Source organism: Myotis daubentonii, chromosome 1 (assembly GCF_963259705.1).
Source record: "Myotis daubentonii chromosome 1, mMyoDau2.1, whole genome shotgun sequence".
NCBI classification, from domain to species: domain Eukaryota; kingdom Metazoa; phylum Chordata; class Mammalia; order Chiroptera; family Vespertilionidae; genus Myotis; species Myotis daubentonii.
This window is the reverse complement of record NC_081840.1, coordinates 45,531,165-45,549,302: the sequence shown is the minus strand read 5'-3', so window position 1 is coordinate 45,549,302 and position 18,138 is coordinate 45,531,165. Positions and strand designations below refer to the sequence as shown.

The following is an 18,138-nucleotide window of genomic DNA, read 5'->3' as shown; positions in this document are numbered from 1 at the left end:
AATTGTGACAATATAAGAAGAGGCTGGCTCAAGTATAGGTCTGTCCCATAAGGAAAAAATAATTTAGGTGAATAATTTGAATTAAGTCGCAAGAAGCACATTAACTACAATGGAGTCACATGATGCATGTATTTAACTTACTCAATGATTTAAGTTTTAAAAAGAGGAATACTTTAAATAGCGCAGAACAGTTATGTTAATTATTACATTTTATGAAAATATGCCACAGTAAACTTGAGATAACTCTCCTGTTCTTTTGGTTAGTCTCTGTTTCTGCATATCTCCACCTGCAAAAGCACCTCTCTATAATGAGCAGAACGATGGACAGGCAGGCTAGCACAGTGATTAGATGCATGAACATCATCAGCTGTGTGTGGCCCTGGACAAATTACTTAAAATTTCTGTGCTTCAATTTTCTCATCTATAAAATGAGAGTGAAAATACATTTTTGTCTTACAGGTATTGGAAAGATTAAATGAGTTAATATATGTAATATATGTGCCTGGCAGATCCTATAATAAAAGGCTAATATGCAAATTGACTGAACGGCAGAATGACCAGTCGCTATGATGTGCACTGACCGCCAGGGGAAGATGCTCAGTGCAGGAGCTGCCCCCTGGTGGTCAGTGCACTCCCACAGGGGGAACGCCACTCAGCCAGAAGCCCTGAGCTGGGCTCAGGCTGGTGAGTGCAGGCTGTGGTGGGAGCCTCTCCCACCTCCGCAGCAGCACTAAAGATGTCCAATTGCTGGCTTAGGCCCGCTCCCCGCCAAGGGCTCCCGAACTGCGAGAGGGTGCAGGCCGGGGTGAGGGACTCCCTCCCCCCACCCCAAGTGCATGAATTTTGTGCACCCGGCCTCTAGTAGTTTTATAAGTGTCATAGAAGAATTTGCTATCAGCATTGCTATTTTGCTAGTGTTTAATTATTTCTATAATATAGCCCTTAAATGCAAGCCAACTGTTTCATCTGATGCTCAGCTTAAGAAAAACACCTGTTCCAATGATGGAGAAAAAACTATCATCTTTTTTTTAAGTTGGTTTTCTCTTCTTTTTGTACAAGGAAATGAACAAGCTCATGGACAAGACCTGAATAATGTCGCAGTCCCAGTTTCCAGTCACTTTGTTCCAAATACAGACTGTAAATTTTTATGGCATGGGGTATATCTACCATCAGTCGTCAGTTTTATTATGTAGTATGTTGGTATCATGTGATTTCCAAAGGAACTGTCAAGAATATTTTGATTATATATATCTTTGGCCTAATGCCTTAACTTTAGAACTTAAAACTCCACATAGGACAAGACTAAATTATACTGAAAATAAATTCTATTTAAGCTTTGAATATATTAATTTCCAAGTCAATCAATATATATATAATTATAAATTACTTTTACCTAAGTTTGTAAGTAGTATTACTTGTTAACATTTAAATTACATTAAATCACTACATATGTCATATATATATTTATATTCACTATAAATTTTTCTTTACTAGTTTTACAAGCCATCTGCCCAAATTTATGAATATTGACAGCATATTTGATTATATTTTTCGGTTATAAAATATGTATTATACATGCACTTAAACTGTATTATTTAGATCTCACAGTCTTACATGTAATCTAATTCTACTGCACTTACTGTGTTTCTTAATTTTATCATGCATGGTATAATCATTTCCATACAATTTAAAAATAACTAGAGATAATATCATTCTATTACTTAAAATAAATCTCATGCCAGAGTTGGTAAACTGATTATGTTCTCATGGCACATCCTATATATATAGTACCACTTCAATTAGTAGGTATATAATACTGATTAGTCAAAGGCAAAGTAAAAGTATCAAACTTAAGTGAATAAGTGAAAAATGTTCATACTGGTTTATTATCTGTTTACTTGTGTTTGTTATTTTAATTACTGAAACAAAGGCCACATAAATCTTTTTATGATATCCCTGGAATCTTCACCCTCTCTGTGTAGCAATTATATCCACCTCCAAAGGAATGGGTGCAAGACATCAGAATAGCCACTATCCTTGATGTATCAGGTCCTTCCACACCAGGGGTCCTCAAACTACGGCCCGCGGGCCACATGCAAATACAAATATTGTATTTGTTCCCGTTTTGTTTTTTTACTTCAAAATAAGATATGTGCAATGTGCATAGGAATTTGTTCATAGTTTTTGTTAAACTATAGTCTGGCCCTCCAACGGTCTGAGGGACAGTGAACTGGCCCCCCATTTAAAAAGTTTGAGGACCCCTGTTCCACACCCTCTATCAGACCTTCTGATGCTTATAGAGGCAATCCAGGGCTGGAAACAGTGAGTTGGGTTTATTCATAATTTACAAGCTACACTAAGCTTCATATACACTAAGAAATAAAGTGTGGTTTTTGGCAAAGAGTAGCCATAAAATAATCGACTTTTCCCAAAATTTCTGTCACTTATAATTATGCATACCAACTCTAACTGTAAAGCAAAAAATATATACATATATATATATATATATATATATATATATAACTACACAAATTAGTTATGAAAAACTATTCCAAAGTTATATATACCATATATGATAAACATGTTTATATAATATACAATATCTTTCTTGGTAATACACAAACAAATACATGTCCCCCATTACTATTGCTGACATACTTCACTGAGGTAAATCTCAAAGGGAAGAATGATTACAGAGGACCTGAGGAAAGGTCACTTACTTGTAAATCTGTACTCATCCTCTCGTCTTCTTATTTCTAACTCTAAGAAAGAGGATGAAAATGGCAACATGAAAATATTATATATTTGTTTAGGGGAACAAACAAGGAGTAGTCCACTTCTTGTCTCTTGCAAATAAAGAATATGTTCATTAACTTACTTTAGCTTTTCAAACATTATGAAGAATCTATATGCTGCATCCTTTCTACATTAAAAAACAACAACCCAAGCAAACTTAATGATGGCTGTCCAGTTGCTATTGTTCACATTTGTCAAATATAAAGTTGGTATCTATTTTAAGAAAAGAGTAGTAATAATTTAAGTCTTCAATAAGAGTTTAAACCCCTCATACTATAAATACTTTATAACCATGTATTTTTCTAGGACTAGAACAGCTAATTATTGATTTGTTGACTGAAGAAAACAGAAAAAATCCTTTTGCTTCATGACTAGGCCGTGCTATTTGGACCTTATAAAATGAAGGTTTTAAATCTTCATTAGTTATTATGACTTACGCTTTCTAAAAACAGAGTAACTGATGCTACCACATAACTATTTTGCAGTAAGTTCAACAAGTGAACAAGTGTTTTCATTGAGCTAGTTCTATATTTAGTAGCTAATGAAAGTAATCAAAAGATATTGTACTTTTATAAATGTAAGTAGTTAGCAGAACTCCCTTAAATTGTAAAATGATGACTAAAAGAATATAAAATGATAGCTATAGGCCTAAGTAAGAAATCAGGACTCCATGGCCCATAACAACAACAAAATTTTAAATATTAACATTTTACTCTATTCAGTTTTTTTTAAGTAAAGTCATTCTATTAGTATAACACACATTGCCCTGGCCAGTATGGCTCAGTTGGTTGAGCATCATCCTGTGCACCATGGAGGTTGCCAGTTCCATTCCTGGTCAAGGGCACTTGCCGAGGTTGCAGGCTCAATTCTGGATAGGGTTCGTGCAGGAGGCAGTCAATCGATGTTGTGCTCTCACATTGATGTTTCTCTTTCTCCCTTCCTTCCCATAATCAATAAACTATTCTATAAAAAATATACATGACACATTATTGTGCATAGAACGTTGAGATTACACAGTTTATTGGTATAGTAGAATCAATCATTAATAGGAATTATACTTTGAATCACTTACAAATTTGCCCCTAACTTTGTGCACTGTAGTTGGGGTCCAAAAAGAAAAGAGTGCTATATGTTCTCCAAGAATTATATATATAGGTATATGACTTAGGCAAATGAAATTCTGTATCCTGAACTCAAAAGAGAAGAGAACTCAGTCAAAAAGAGCACTGCAAAGATAGGTTCATAGGGAACTAGTTGTGGTGAGGTCTATAATTCAAAGGTGTTATGTCAAGCTCTACCTCAGTAACTTTCAAACATTTTTCACTGAGAACCTTGGTAAGAAATACATTTTACTCTGTGACTGAGAACCCATGCACATATAACTAAAAGAAAAAGTTTTAAACAATACAGTTAAATGCACTCTGGTATTTTCTATTAATATCTATTAACTTTTTTCATGCCAAAATCATTTCAGTACTTTGAAAAATGCTGTACTATACTAAAAGCATTTTAAGACAAAAACAAGGAGTTGCAATAAGGATTACTTCTAGGCATAGTAATCTCTATGTTGGTCAATTGTCAAAACACTAACCTCTCGGTGTTAATGATGTCTGCTTCTCAACCTCTGCTTGCTGCCTCACATTAGTTGGAATATTATTATATATTCTCTTGTAATGATTGTACACGGCAACTGAAAGCACCTTCTTAGCAAATGACTGGCCAACAACATACTTGTCGAGGTAGTTATAAATCTGAAAAATAATCAGGTATGAATAATTTAATGTGAGCTATCATAAAAATACACACATTTAAAAGAAAGTTATACAGTGAGCATATTTGCTTCCAGTTTTAAATTTGAACAAAGACACATCATCAAAAACACAATGCAAGGGCATGATATATTATGTAGCAATGATTCAAGGTCCCAAACCCTACATGTACAAAAACACAATTTATTTGTTCTCTAGCCTAACAAAGTATCACTGGCCTCTTCTAGTGCTACGCTAGTTTCTATTCTATAAACAATGGCATTGATCCTAATTTTTAAAAGTTAATATGAAAGTCACTTAGAATACCTACATATGCCACCAAGAGTCTAAAGATATTATCATTAATGTAAACATTACAATTAATCCTTTCTAAACCTTTCTCAATCATAGGAATAATATTCTTCACGAAGACAATATATATAAAAGTATCCTTGCCCGGCTGCGGTGGCTCAGTGGTTGAGCTGTTGACCTATGAACCAGGTCAGGGCACATGTCCGGGTTGTGAGCCCAATCCCCAGTAGGGGGCATGCAGGAGGTAGTTGATCAATGATTCTCTCTCATTATTGATGTTTCTATCCCCCCTTCCCTTCCTCTTTGAAATCAATAAAAACATATTTTAAAAATACATAAAAGTATCCTTTTAAAAAATAGGCACAATATAATTAAAAGCCATTATACTACCAGTATCTATGCGTTTTAATACAAGCATTTAGCTTTTTCTGATATTAACTTTAAAGCTACTTATTTATCTACATGGCAATATAAAAGCTTTATTCTTCGAAAAAACTAAAGTTCTATTTGATTCTTGGATACTGCCAACAGCTTGGGACATGGGGTAAATTCCTTCAGCTTTCAGTAAATAGAAATTAACTGTTAATATTAACTAACTCTGGAAAAAAATTTAAATTGCCTAATTATTTTCTAGAACTTTGACTCGGATGTCTAAAGTGTATATAAATCAAGGGAGAATATAAAGCTTAATAGCTACATTTTCTATTACATCATTTATTTTTACATGACAAATTCTTTAGTTGTTGACCATATGCATTAGGTTTAAAACAAAAATCTTCATTCTTCACAAATTACACTCATGAATTATTAAATCTGCCACAGCACGTTTAGATGAAGAGACAAATGCATTGGTATCAAAATAGAGTTGAAGAAAGCTACACCAAGACAGAGGATGAGAAATAAGCGAAGAGTACAAACATCTGAAACATGGCCAGAACACAGGGCACACAGCCCAGGAGCAGGGCTCCCTGTTCTCAGAAGGTGCACATCAAGTACCCACCCAATGGGGCTGGTGGCACACTCTGTTGTGTTTCATACAGCCAAATCACAATCTGTCTGAGACTCCTGGCAAGAGCCCATAACACAAAAGCCACAGCTATCGAGGAGAGTGCCATAAAAAAAATTACTCGCTTCCACTGTTAGCCTGAGGCTATTTTACCATAGACTAATTTAATGGGGGGAGGGGAATTGCAGGCTGGTATTATTTAGGTGGTCAAACTAACAAAAATAAATCCATAGTTGCTCTATTTGAAGGTTATCATTTTAGATTAATTTAGTATTAACACTATTTTAATAATCATCCAACTACATTTCATTGCTACTGAATAGAGTAATCATGACATGGGGAAAAAAGCAACGAACTCCATACCTAAATTCCAAGTATCAAATATCAAAAACAATTTGGCCAAATATAGTCCATATTAATAACTTAGAATATGTGTTTAGGTACTAGTATTAGGATACACTATAAACTGAGGAGAGGGGAGCAATGAAATGCTTTCAAGATCAAATGCTTATAAGACTGTATACCTTCTTGGGGGGGGGAGGTGGTTTCTGTTGGAATGCCAATTTTACAGCTTCTGCTGCGGATTCTGGTTCTTTAATTATGCTTTTCTTTGAGTCTGCTTCAGATAGCACAACAAAAAAATGATGACATTTTTCACACTTCACAAAACGGGTGGATGCTGTAAAAGAAGAGTCAGCAGAGAAAAAGAAATAATTCAAATAGTATTTCACCTCAAAGATTCAATGAAAAATAAAACTATGTACTTGACAAAAAGTAGGCTTGTAGTTCACTCCACTAGCCACAAACCAATAGCCTAGTTTACATCTAAGACAGATGATAAAGATAGATGAATTTAGTCAACTACATTTTCTTCATTTCCACTAGGTTCTGTCATTTTATAATCTAACACATTAAGAGAAAAGACTGATTGACCTTTCAACTTCCCAAACACTAAAGTTAATTTTTAAAACCACCATAAGAATATTAAAATATTGTTTATTTCATTGAAATATGTGAACTGTAAAAAAAGTAAAATACAATTAATCTATTTCCCTAATATTTTATTAAAAATTTCATACACAGAAGTCGAGAGAGAGAGAAATCTATTTTAATCTCCCCAAAATATAAAAAAGTATATTTTTTAGGTTCTTCAAGCCTAAAACTAACTTGGTAAAAAGATAAAATTATTTCATACCTTCCTTATTTTTATCTTTAATACTTCCACTGATTCCTATGTCTCTGACTTAAAAACCACTGAGAAACTAACAAAGTAACAATATTCTCAGTCATATTTACTTCATTTAAAGATAATCATACAGCTTTTGAAAACAACACAAGGGCAGTTAAAAGTGAGGGTAAAAATGCTTTCTTAATGGCAATACATCAACTACATAATATCCTGTGTTAAATCAAAAGTGACTTTTTCCTTTCTCTCTTTCTAAAACACAGCTTTAGGATATAGACATATGACCATAAACTCTTAACCTTTTCTAAGCCTACCCTTACTGAAGGTAACTAAGGAACTCAGAAAGCAGCATGATAGTAGAGAAACCCATACACACTATTCACAGATTCAAAGCAAAAGATGCATAGAAACTGGTAACATGTTGGTAGGTCTAGGTAATATATTTTTTGTGTAATATAACTAAGGTGAATTTTAATAAAACTAAACATAGTTTTAAAATAATTTTTAAAACTATGATAATCTCTCTCCTTTGGAAATATTATAACAGATTACAAGAAAAACTTCCCTGGCAAATACACTTAAATCTTCAGAAAATAATCTAAATTTTATAAAATAGACAATCCCACAACTGAAACATAAATGTAATTATTAATCCAATCAATTTGATTCTTAGGTGTTCCTTCTTAAACACAGGCCAATTAAAAATTCATTCGGGATAAATTATAGCAGCAAATTTTAAACCAGAAGACAGAATGATTACCTAAAGAAAATATCAAACTATTCCAAGTACCTTCAATTAACCCAAGCCCAAACACATTATCACCATTTCCCATCAACAGGGAAAAGTCAGTGCCCCTATATTAGGAGGCACCAGCTTACAATTGTTAGTGATGGTAAACAGGGCAAGGATTAAAGGGCAGAGAAGCCTCTGATTTAATTCAGACTGTGTGACAAGAAAATCTGGCTTGAGAACATACAAACAAAACATTTCTCTAAAGAAATTAGGTCAAAGGGGAAGAGATTAAACATCAACAATCATCCTTTTTTGCTTACTGTTAAAGGGTTGCTTAAATTCCACTTGAATATTTGCAATACAATTTTACACTGAAACATATTCAACATATACACAAATTCAAAGATTCAATTTTATTTATTGAAATGCTTATTTTTTAAAAAAAGCATTGCAATGCATATTTTACTCTTAAAAACAAAATTAAATTTGTTAAATTATAAGGGGATAAAACCTTCTTTAAAAATATTTTTTTTATTGATTTCAGAGAGGAAGGGAAAGGTAGAGAGAAACATAATGATGAGAGAGAACCATCAGTTGGCTGCCTCCTGCATGCCCCCCAACTGGGATCGAACCTGCAACCAGGCATGTGCCCATGACAGGAACTGAACCCAGGACCCTTCAGTCCACAGGCCAATGCTCTATCCACTGAGCACTGAGCCAAACCAGCTAGAACCCTCTATTTACTTACATACACACACACACACACACACTCTCTCTCTCTAGAGGCCTGGTGCACGAAAATTCGTGAACTGTGGGGGGGTCCCTCAGCCCGGCCTGCCCCTTCTCACAGTCCAGAGCCCTCAGGGGAAGTCCTACTGACTGCTTAGGCCCGCTCCCACTCCTGCTTCCACTCCCGCAGCCCTGCCTCCACTCCCGATCCCGCGGCAGCGCCGCCTCCTCTGCTCCCGCGACCCTGGCCCTACAGCCCCATCTCTGCTCCTGGGGAGGTGCCTCCTCCGCTACCACTCCCACAGTGGCCCCGCCTCCACTCCTGCTCCTGCTTTGGTGCAGCCTCCTCCCCCACAGCGCGCCTCTCCCATGCTACCACTGGCCCTAGGCCCTCACAGCTCCTGGGGCTTTGTCTGGATGGACATCAGGAAGACGTTTGCTCTAATTAGCATATTACCCTTTTATTAGTTTAGATATATATATATACACTATATATATATATATATATATATATATATATATATATATATATATATAGTGTATATATATACACTAGAGGCCCGGTGCACGAAATTCACATGTGTGTGTGGGGGGGCCCTCAGCCCAGCCTGTATGCTCTCCAATCCGGGACCTGTCGGGGGATGTCCAACATCCCTCTTGCAATCCGGGACCGCTGGCTCCTAACCACTCACCTGCCTGCCTGCCCGATCGCCCCTAACCACTCTGCCTGCTGGCCTGATTGCCCCTAACTCCCTCTGCCTGCCAACCTGATCGCCCCTAACCACTCCCCTGCCAACCTGATTGCCCCTAACCACTCCCCTGCCGACCTGATCATCCCTAACTGCCCTTCCCTGCTGGCCTGATCGCCCTTAACTGCCTCTGCCTTGGCCCCTGCCACCGCAGCTTTGTCCGGAAGGACGTCCAGTCTAATTAGCACATTACCCTGTTATTAGTGTGTGTGGTAGAGAGAGATAGAAACATAATTATGAGAGAAAATCATCAATCGGCTGCCTCCTGCATGCCCCTCACGGGGGACGGAGCCCGCAACCCCAGCATGTACCCTGACTGGGAATCAAACCATGACCTCCCGGTTCAATGCTCAATCACTGAGCCACTCTGGCTGGGCTAAATCTCTTTTCTTTAAATTATTACTACAAGTATCCTATATTCCTTTATATACAGAATACTGATCCCAGTAAACATGCTTGTATAGTATGCCAACAACAGAAAGTCTACCTTAGTAAAAACTTTTTTAGGAAATTTGTTTCAATGAACATTTCTCATGATTTTAAACAAGTTTCAGGGTCCAATACAAAATTTCCAAAACACTGCAGAAAAGTTTAATTTCCGCCCTATGAGACAGATAAGTGCAGTAAGCATTCAAAAAGTATTACATGCATAAAAATAAAAACAACTAAAGGCTCTAAATTAAAGAGGGGAGTCTATTCATGTTTGACAAGTTATTTTTTAAATGGGCTAAAGAATAGTATATCTTAGTCATTATAATCAACTTTCTTAGCTATTATTAATTTCAATTTCTGATGATTTTCTATATATTCATAATGGTATCTATAAAAATGGTATTTTATTTCAACAAAGACAAGCAAGAGTAATATCACTATAAGAAAACAAACATTACTACAAACAAACCTATTAGATTAAATATATACAGCAAGGTCCATGAGCTAAAAATGACAATGGAAATTCAAATTTCAGTGTCCATATACAAAGTTTTATTGGAACACAGTGTCCTCATTCATTTACATTGTCTGTGGTTGTTTTTGCACTATAACTATAAAGGAGAATAGTTGCAATAGAGACCATATGGCCCACAAAGCCTAAAATATTTACTATTTGCTCACTCCTGCTATACAGCATTTAAAAGGGAAGAACAACCCATAGAATGAGAGAAAATATTTGCAAATCACATATCTGGATAAGGATCTAGCATTCAAAATATATAAAGAACTCATAACTTAACAATACAGACAACCCAATTTAAAAATGAACATAGGAGTGGGCCCTATAGCTCAGGATTAGAGCACTGGTCTTATAAAAATGAACACAGGACTTAAATACTATTCTTTTCTCCAAAAAAAGACATACAAATGGCCAATAAACACATTAAAAGATGCTTAATATCTTTACTCATTAGGGAAATATAAATCAAATTCCTATGATGGCTACAATAAAAAAGACAGATAAGTGTTGAAAATGATGTGGAATAATTGGAACCCTTATACATTGTTAGTTGGGTTGTAGGATGGTAAAGTCTCTTTGAAAAACAGTTTGGCAGTTTCTTAAAAACATAGGCCCTGGCCAGGTAGCTCAGTTGGTAAGAGCATCCGCCTGATACACCAAGGTTACAGGTTTGATCCCAGGTCAGGGCACATACGAGAAGCAACCAAGTAATAAGTGGAACAACAAATCAATGTCTCTCTCTCTCTCTCTCTCTCTCTCTCTCTCTCTCCCTCCCTCCCTCCTTCCTTCCCTCCCTCCCCCAATCAATAAATAAAAACTAAAAATAATTTTTTTTTAATAAAGCTAAACATAGTTACCATTTCACTCAGCAATTCCATCCCTAAGCAGATGCCCAAGTAAAAACACAAAAGTTGTGTACACAAATGTTCATAGTCGCATTGCTTTTTTTTGGTTAATCCTCACCTGAAGATAATTTTTCCACTGATTTTTTTTTTTTTTTTACAGAGTGGAAGGGAGGGAGGGCGGGCAAGAGAGAAACAGGGAGAGAAAGGGAAGGGAGAGACAGAGAGAGGAAAAAAATGTGAGAGAGACACATTGCTTGGTATGCACCCCAATGGGTTCAGGGACCAAACTTGCAAACTAAGTAAGTGCCCTTGACTGGGAATCGAACCCATGACCCTTCAGTGCGTGGGCCAATGTTCTAACCACTTACCCACACTGGCCTGGACACTGTAGCATTATTCATAATAGCTAACAAGTAGAAGCAACTCAAATGTCCATCAATAGATGAGTGGACAATGAAATACTACCATTCAACCATAAAAAGCAATGAAGGACTGATATATAATGCAACACAAATGAACCTTGAAAACATCTACAATAATAAAAGAGTAATATGCTAATTAGACCGGGTGTCTTCTGGGTGTCATTCCGGAAGTCCTTCCTGACGAAGCTGGGGCCAGAGGGAAGCCAGCCTGGCCCCGCGTGCCTGTGGGCAGCCCGAGGGAAGCCAGCCCGGGTCCTGGGTGCCTGCTGGCTGCCGGAGGAGGGAAGCTCAGGGCCCGGGTGCCGAAGGGAAGCCCATGGAGGGAAGCCAGTGCCGGCAGCTGGAGGAAGGAAGGCCTACTCTTGCACGAATTTTTGTGCATCAGGCCACTAGTGCTAAATAAAAGAAGTCAGACACAGCCCTGGACAGGTGGTTCAGTCAGTTGGAGCATGGTTCTGGACACTAAAAGGTTGTGGGTTCGATCCCGTCAGGGCATATGGGAGGCAAACAATCAATGTTTCTCTCTCACACAGATGTTTCTCTCTCTCTTCCTCTCCCTCTAGAATCAATAAAAAACATCCTTGGGTAAGGATTAAAAAAAAACAAACTAAAACCTCAAAAAAATTTTTAAGAAGGTAAAGGACTAGACCTGTATGTATTAACATATATAGCTCTCAAAACATTGCTGAGTTGAAAGAAACAAAAACTTGAATATGATAGCACTTATGCTTTTAAAAAGTTTTATGTTCAATGAAGATATATTACAAAATATATCTTTAACTTTATCTATAACGCTCTACTTTTTCATGAAGAGGGACATATATGTGTATTCCTCAGGTAATTAAAAAGAATTTAAAATGACAAAAAAGTAGACAAACAGGCCATTCATAAAAGAACTATAAGTGACAAAAAAGCACATAAAAAGATGTTTATGGCCCTGGCCAGTGTAGCTCAGTTGGCTGAACTAATGGTCCATGCACTGAGAAGTCATCGGTTTCATTCCTGGTCCAGGCACATGCCCGGGTTTCAGGCTCCATCCCCAATAGGGGGGCCTGCAGGAGGCAACCAAGTAAGTAATGTTTCTCTTTCTTCATCAGTGTTTCCTCTCTCTCTCCTTTCTTCTCTAAAATCAATTAAGAATATTTTTAAAAGATGTTTATGAACTAATAACTATATAAATACAGATTTAAATAAAATAAATCACCCAAGATAAAGCTATTTAGAACTAGGATGATCAAATTTTCAATAAGTAGATAGAAAATCCACTGCATTCAAAAGGGATTCATTCTGAAGAGACTTTTATTATGGGTCAAAAAAACAAAGGAGGAGGGCCTAGTCTCACTGCTGGGGCCTGTTACTCCTCAGTAGTAAAGATCAGAAAACAGGAACAGTGTCATGCTCATCTGTGAATTTTCTGAGCCCAGCAGTGTGTCTGACTCAACAGATGTTTGAGTATGTATTCTTCTTTTACTTTTCTCTTCCACATCCCCCTCCCTCATTAGAAGTCCCAAAGAAAATAGACCACCTCAGAACTGAGCTGATTAGTGTATAGTGTTTTCCACACTTGGTCTCATTATTATATTTACAGATTCTAGGATCTTACCCAATACCTACAGAATGTTAATCTCTAGGGAAAGAGAGAATCTATGGTTAACAACCACCCTTAGTGCTCATTTTTTTAAAAATATAGTTTTAATATTTAAAGTGTTCACTTAATCACTGTTAAACAACAGTGACCTGGCAGGTTTTGAAAACACTGCATAAAAGAAAACTAAACTTAATCTTGAGAGGACCTAGTTTATTAAAAAAAATATTAAAAAAAATATATATATATAATATGACATTACCATTATGAATTGAGCAATTCTCAGATTTTTGAGAACTTTAGTATATCACACCAAATTTTGTTAATAGAAAATGTTATTTAGAAGTTATATCATCCAGTTCTACTACTTTCATTTTATACTGCAATTCAAATTACTGTTCATTCAGATTGATTTTTCTCTTTGACCTCTTACTAGGTAAAAACTACAAACAGAACCTCTAACATTGCAGCTACAGAATGGACCTACTTTAAAGTCTTTCTAAAACTGTAAAAACATGCTACATATAGTACTTTTTCATATAGTGGCCAATTAATAGCACTGATAAATGTGAAACTGAAGTTATTTGGGTTAGACTACAGAGAATCCTCTCCAGTTAATAATCAGAAACTGAAACTTCTGCCATACCTTACCATCAACCTTTTCATAATTGGACTGTATAGGAAGGCTGACATGTTAGTATAATGTAATTTACTCAAGTCATTACCATTAACTCTGATCATATAGGAAATTAGTTATTTGATTCATTAAACAAAATATCTGTTGCATTTCAGAGAGAATTACTGACACTAAGCAAAAGTAGGACTGTTAATTTCTTCTTTCTCTTAGTGTCTGAATCATGATTATTAGACATTTTCTAGAATTGAGAGCATAGCTCCTCTGAAAAGTACTTAAAGAAGGAAAATACCTTAATATTTGAATGACCCACTTCTCCAGTTTTATGACACTATCAATAGGTAGGTGAAGAACAGAATAATAAATACAGAATAAGCAAGCCTTGGTTCTTGTATAGCTTAATGGTTACAAAAACCGACCCTGCACCTTCTCGTTCCTCCTCTGCCTCTCCCTCCACCCCCCTCACCACTCTTGTTCTGCTCTGCCATGCTGTGCTCTGAAGAGATACCTGCCATTTCTCAGCAAGTGGCTTTGCCAGGCTTTTGGAGCATGCCACTGCCCGACCAAGGGATCTGCATGGGTAGCAGGCTATGGCCTGTACAGTGCCTATGATTATACAGTACCACCTATAGAGAAAACCCTTGCGAAAACCAACATTCAGATAGCTCTTCCTTCTGGGTGCTATGGAAGAGTAGCTTCATGTTCTGTCTTGGCTGCAAACATTTCATAGATGTAGGAGCTGGTGTCATAAATGAAAATTATAGCAAATCTTGTTGTACTGTTTAATTTTGGCAAAGAAAAGTTTGAAGTAAAAAAGGGTGACCAAATTACACAGCTCATTTGTGAATGGATTTTTAAAACCAGAAATAGAGGAAATTCAACTTTTGGATGACACTGAAAGGTGTTCAAGAGGTTTTGATTCCACTGGAAAGAATGAAAATTGATGCCAGGAACAGAAAATGAAAAAAAATGTACTTTTTTCTTAAAAATAAAGAGTTTTTGTTTAGTGTTTTGCACTTCTGTGAACTTAATAGCTTTAGCTTCTAAAAATATTTGGTGTTCTTATATCAAAGAAAGGGTACCCTGTTGGGATCACAGAACTTATACTTTCTTGTGTTTTTCTACATTTGACTGTGGTATATATATGCATGGTAACCTAATACAGTTTCTTTTTTCAATCAAATGTATATCAATCACAGATCCCTCCTCTCAGAACTATATTATTTCATTCACTAAATGCTACCCCTTCAACAACTTATTTTTTTGTTTTATAAATTAAAAGCAAAGCCTTTCATTCAATAAATTTTTAAAATTTATTTAGAGAGAGAGGAAGGGAGGGAGGGGGGAGAGAGGAAAAGGGGGGGGAGAGAGAGAGAGACATCATCAGTTTGTTGTTCCACTTATTTAAGCATTCATTGGTTTATTCTTGTATGTACCCTGACTAGGGATTGAACCCAAAACCTTGACGTATCAGGATGATGCTCTAACCAACTGAGCTACATGGCCAGGGCCTCATTCAATAAACTTGAATTATTTTACAGATATAATATATAATACAAACAAATAAAGTATAATAAAAAATTCTTAAGATCCAAATTTAAAATAAACACTTAACCAAAATAAAGAAGCAAATAGTTTTCTTAAATACTCTCCTACACACAGTGTAAAATATTACTAGTCCTGGGGATTTTTAGTATCTGGTGAACATAGGAGAGAATCATGTAAGTTCAGGAAGAAAATAACCTCGGTTTATATAATTTATATATTTATATAATTTATATATATAATTTATATATTTATATAATTTATATATATAATTTATATACTTATATAATTTATATATAGAAAAGGTAGAGAAAAAGAACAACAGAAGTAATACTTACACACAAAGGTCTCTACATGTGTGCACAAGTCACCACATTTAGGGCAGCGTAGCTGGTTTCCACCTTTCCCAGAATTCCCAGAGCCTGATTTTTTACTGCTTCCCTCACTTGCTGATTTCTAAAGTTTTTGGAGAAGGAAAAAGGAGAGTATCAATTATTAATTTTGGGCAATCATTTTATATGTAAACAAATATAAACAATATAGTTTATAATTAATCTTACAATTTTTACAATTTCTAGAATGAAATCATTTGCATAATTTATATCTCTACTATTGCTGGCACATGTAGGTATGTGCCAGCATGTATAATAAAAAGTTTTCTTTTAATGACTCAATAAGAACTAGGAAAAAAATTTCTGTAAGTATAAAACTACATTTCAATTAAATTGAATTGGGTGTTATTACCATGTCAAGTAGTGATTCTTCACTTTCTTGAATCTAACTTTTTTCATCTCTAAAATAAAGATATCACCTACTTCAGAGTCACTGTTAGGATTAAGTGCAAATATGAAAGCACCAAGCATTTTGTCTCGCATTTAATATTAACTCAAGTGTCAGTCAAATTAACATAATAAAAAATTTGATAATTCACTGACCCAATACAATCACCAATTATCTACTTGCTAGCTACAGAGTAGCCCAGCATTGTCATAAAGATATCCAAGATTTTTAGTAGAGGATGAAGTGGGGTTTACACTGTTATGAGTTGTAAAAGTTGTATGAAAGTAGGAAGTGATGGCTATTCCTAATTCAACCCTACAGACTAATTACATAGGTTACTTAATGAAGCTTCTTTACAGCTTTTTTTTTTTGGGGGGGGGGAAGGGGGGTACCGCGGGAGGTTGGCCAGCTACAGGAGGTTGGTTGTAGGAGTGCACTGACCACCAGGGAGCAGCTCCTGCGTTGAACGTCTGCCCCCTAGTGGTCAGTGCATTGTCATAGCAACCGGTCATTTGGTCGACCCAACCTGTCATAACGGTTGTTTAGGCTTTTATGTATATAGATTGCTTAAACAAGGGAACTCAAATATGTACATAGATGCCAATACCTTATTTCCATCTCCAGAGCCATCTTTACTTATCCCATCTTTTGAGGCTAAACATGCCAGTGTTTCTGTAAAGGTTCTAAAAGGAACTCTTCGTAGAATCTGAGTTTCAAAGGTCCCAAGCCTTCCTAAAACAGGTATATGAATGCGACCACAAGAAATACCTGAAAGTATAAAAAATTTATTAGTCTGCACATCAAATATTAACATTCTTTCAATAAATACCCTGGAAACAAAAATTTGTTAAGCACAAGAGGTTGAAAAAGTTAGTTTTCACAGTAGTACAAACTGGTAAAGAAACTAATATCATTAGCGGCAAAGCCCTCTCAAATGCAGGCCAGACCTGGGCCTTGGACAGATTCCAGGTGAGTAAAAAAATTTTTTTTTCCCAAGCCTGTCTTTTGGAAGTGAGGAAAGACCACCAAGGTCATAACAATGACTGACTCAAAGTTTGAGATAAGTAGTTCAACATCTGCCTTGCTTGTAGGGGGAAAGACCATTTATGTCCTATATTCTTATTCTTCTTATACTAGAGGCCTGGTGCATGACATTCATGCACTGGAGGGGGGGGGGCGGTGTCCTCAGCCTGGCCTAATGAAATATTTCAATCCTACAGAAAAAAATATAATTCAGTAAATACTCTGTAACCACCATTCTGCTTTCAAGGATTTTAACTTTCTGACATAAAGTTAAAATTCTTTTAATAGAATGTAAGTTATTATTTAGCAAACTTTTCCTGGGAAGGACCAGGATAGTAAATATTTTCAGCTTTGTGGGCCATAGTCTCAGTCTATTGCCTATAACAGGAAAGTAAATGTAAACAATATATAAACAAATGGGTGTGGCCAGATTTGATCCATGGGGTCATTGTTTGCTGACCCCTCATTTTTCTTACATAAATCCAAAATAAATTATAGGCAACAACAAAAGAGCCACACTGCATACTATGAGGCAGCATTTCCCAAGCTGGTCTTTAAAAGTATTCCTTACACAAGAAAATTGAATGATCCTAGATTAAACAAAATGCCATATATTTCAGTACTGAAGGGATATTCAGAACCTTGCATAAGCTAACCTACATTAATGAACTGCCAAGAAGGAAGTTCCCCATCAGTTTACCAGAGTGCTCTTAGGAGGTAATAAAACAAACAACAAGCAGGGTATGTGTGTTTATGTTAATATTCAAATAAATTTAAGATATTGTATTTTTTTGCCCCCCTCATTTAATTCCCTGCAAAATTCTCAAATCAGGCTTTAAATTTTTATTTCTACACCTGTTAGAGCTTTTAAGAGATCATGCACATATGTATGTATTGTATCCAAAGCCAAAAACTGGTTTAAAGTTAAGTCCTTCAAACAAATTGCTTAGTTATATAACTAGTTTATTAATTCCAATTTTCCAACAGTATGCAATGTTAGAATAACTAATTTCTTTAGCTATTTATCACCCTAGGCCAGCGATTTTCAACCAGCGCGCCACAAGAATTTCTAAAATGTGCAATACCTGACTAT

At 36.0% G+C, this 18,138-nt stretch overlaps 1 protein-coding gene and 1 pseudogene across 2 annotated transcripts in view; one reads left to right on the top strand and one right to left on the bottom strand.

Annotated features, from left to right (window-relative positions):
• Positions 1–18,138, bottom strand: part of CLPX (caseinolytic mitochondrial matrix peptidase chaperone subunit X) — a 46,773-nt gene that overhangs the window by 22,747 nt on the left and 5,888 nt on the right. The window contains exons 2-6 of one of the 2 annotated variants that reach the window (XM_059697981.1): positions 16,630–16,790; positions 15,581–15,698; positions 6,387–6,541; positions 4,388–4,547; positions 2,721–2,762 (exon numbers count right to left, since the gene is read on the bottom strand). In XM_059697981.1, coding sequence (XP_059553964.1) covers positions 2,721–2,762; positions 4,388–4,547; positions 6,387–6,541; positions 15,581–15,698; positions 16,630–16,790 — 636 coding nt within the window. The remainder of the gene's footprint in view (positions 1–2,720; positions 2,763–4,387; positions 4,548–6,386; positions 6,542–15,580; positions 15,699–16,629; positions 16,791–18,138) is intronic. The other variant, XM_059697989.1, reaches the window with a different exon arrangement.
• On the top strand, positions 11,928–14,935 carry LOC132227801 (deoxyuridine 5'-triphosphate nucleotidohydrolase, mitochondrial-like; annotated as a pseudogene).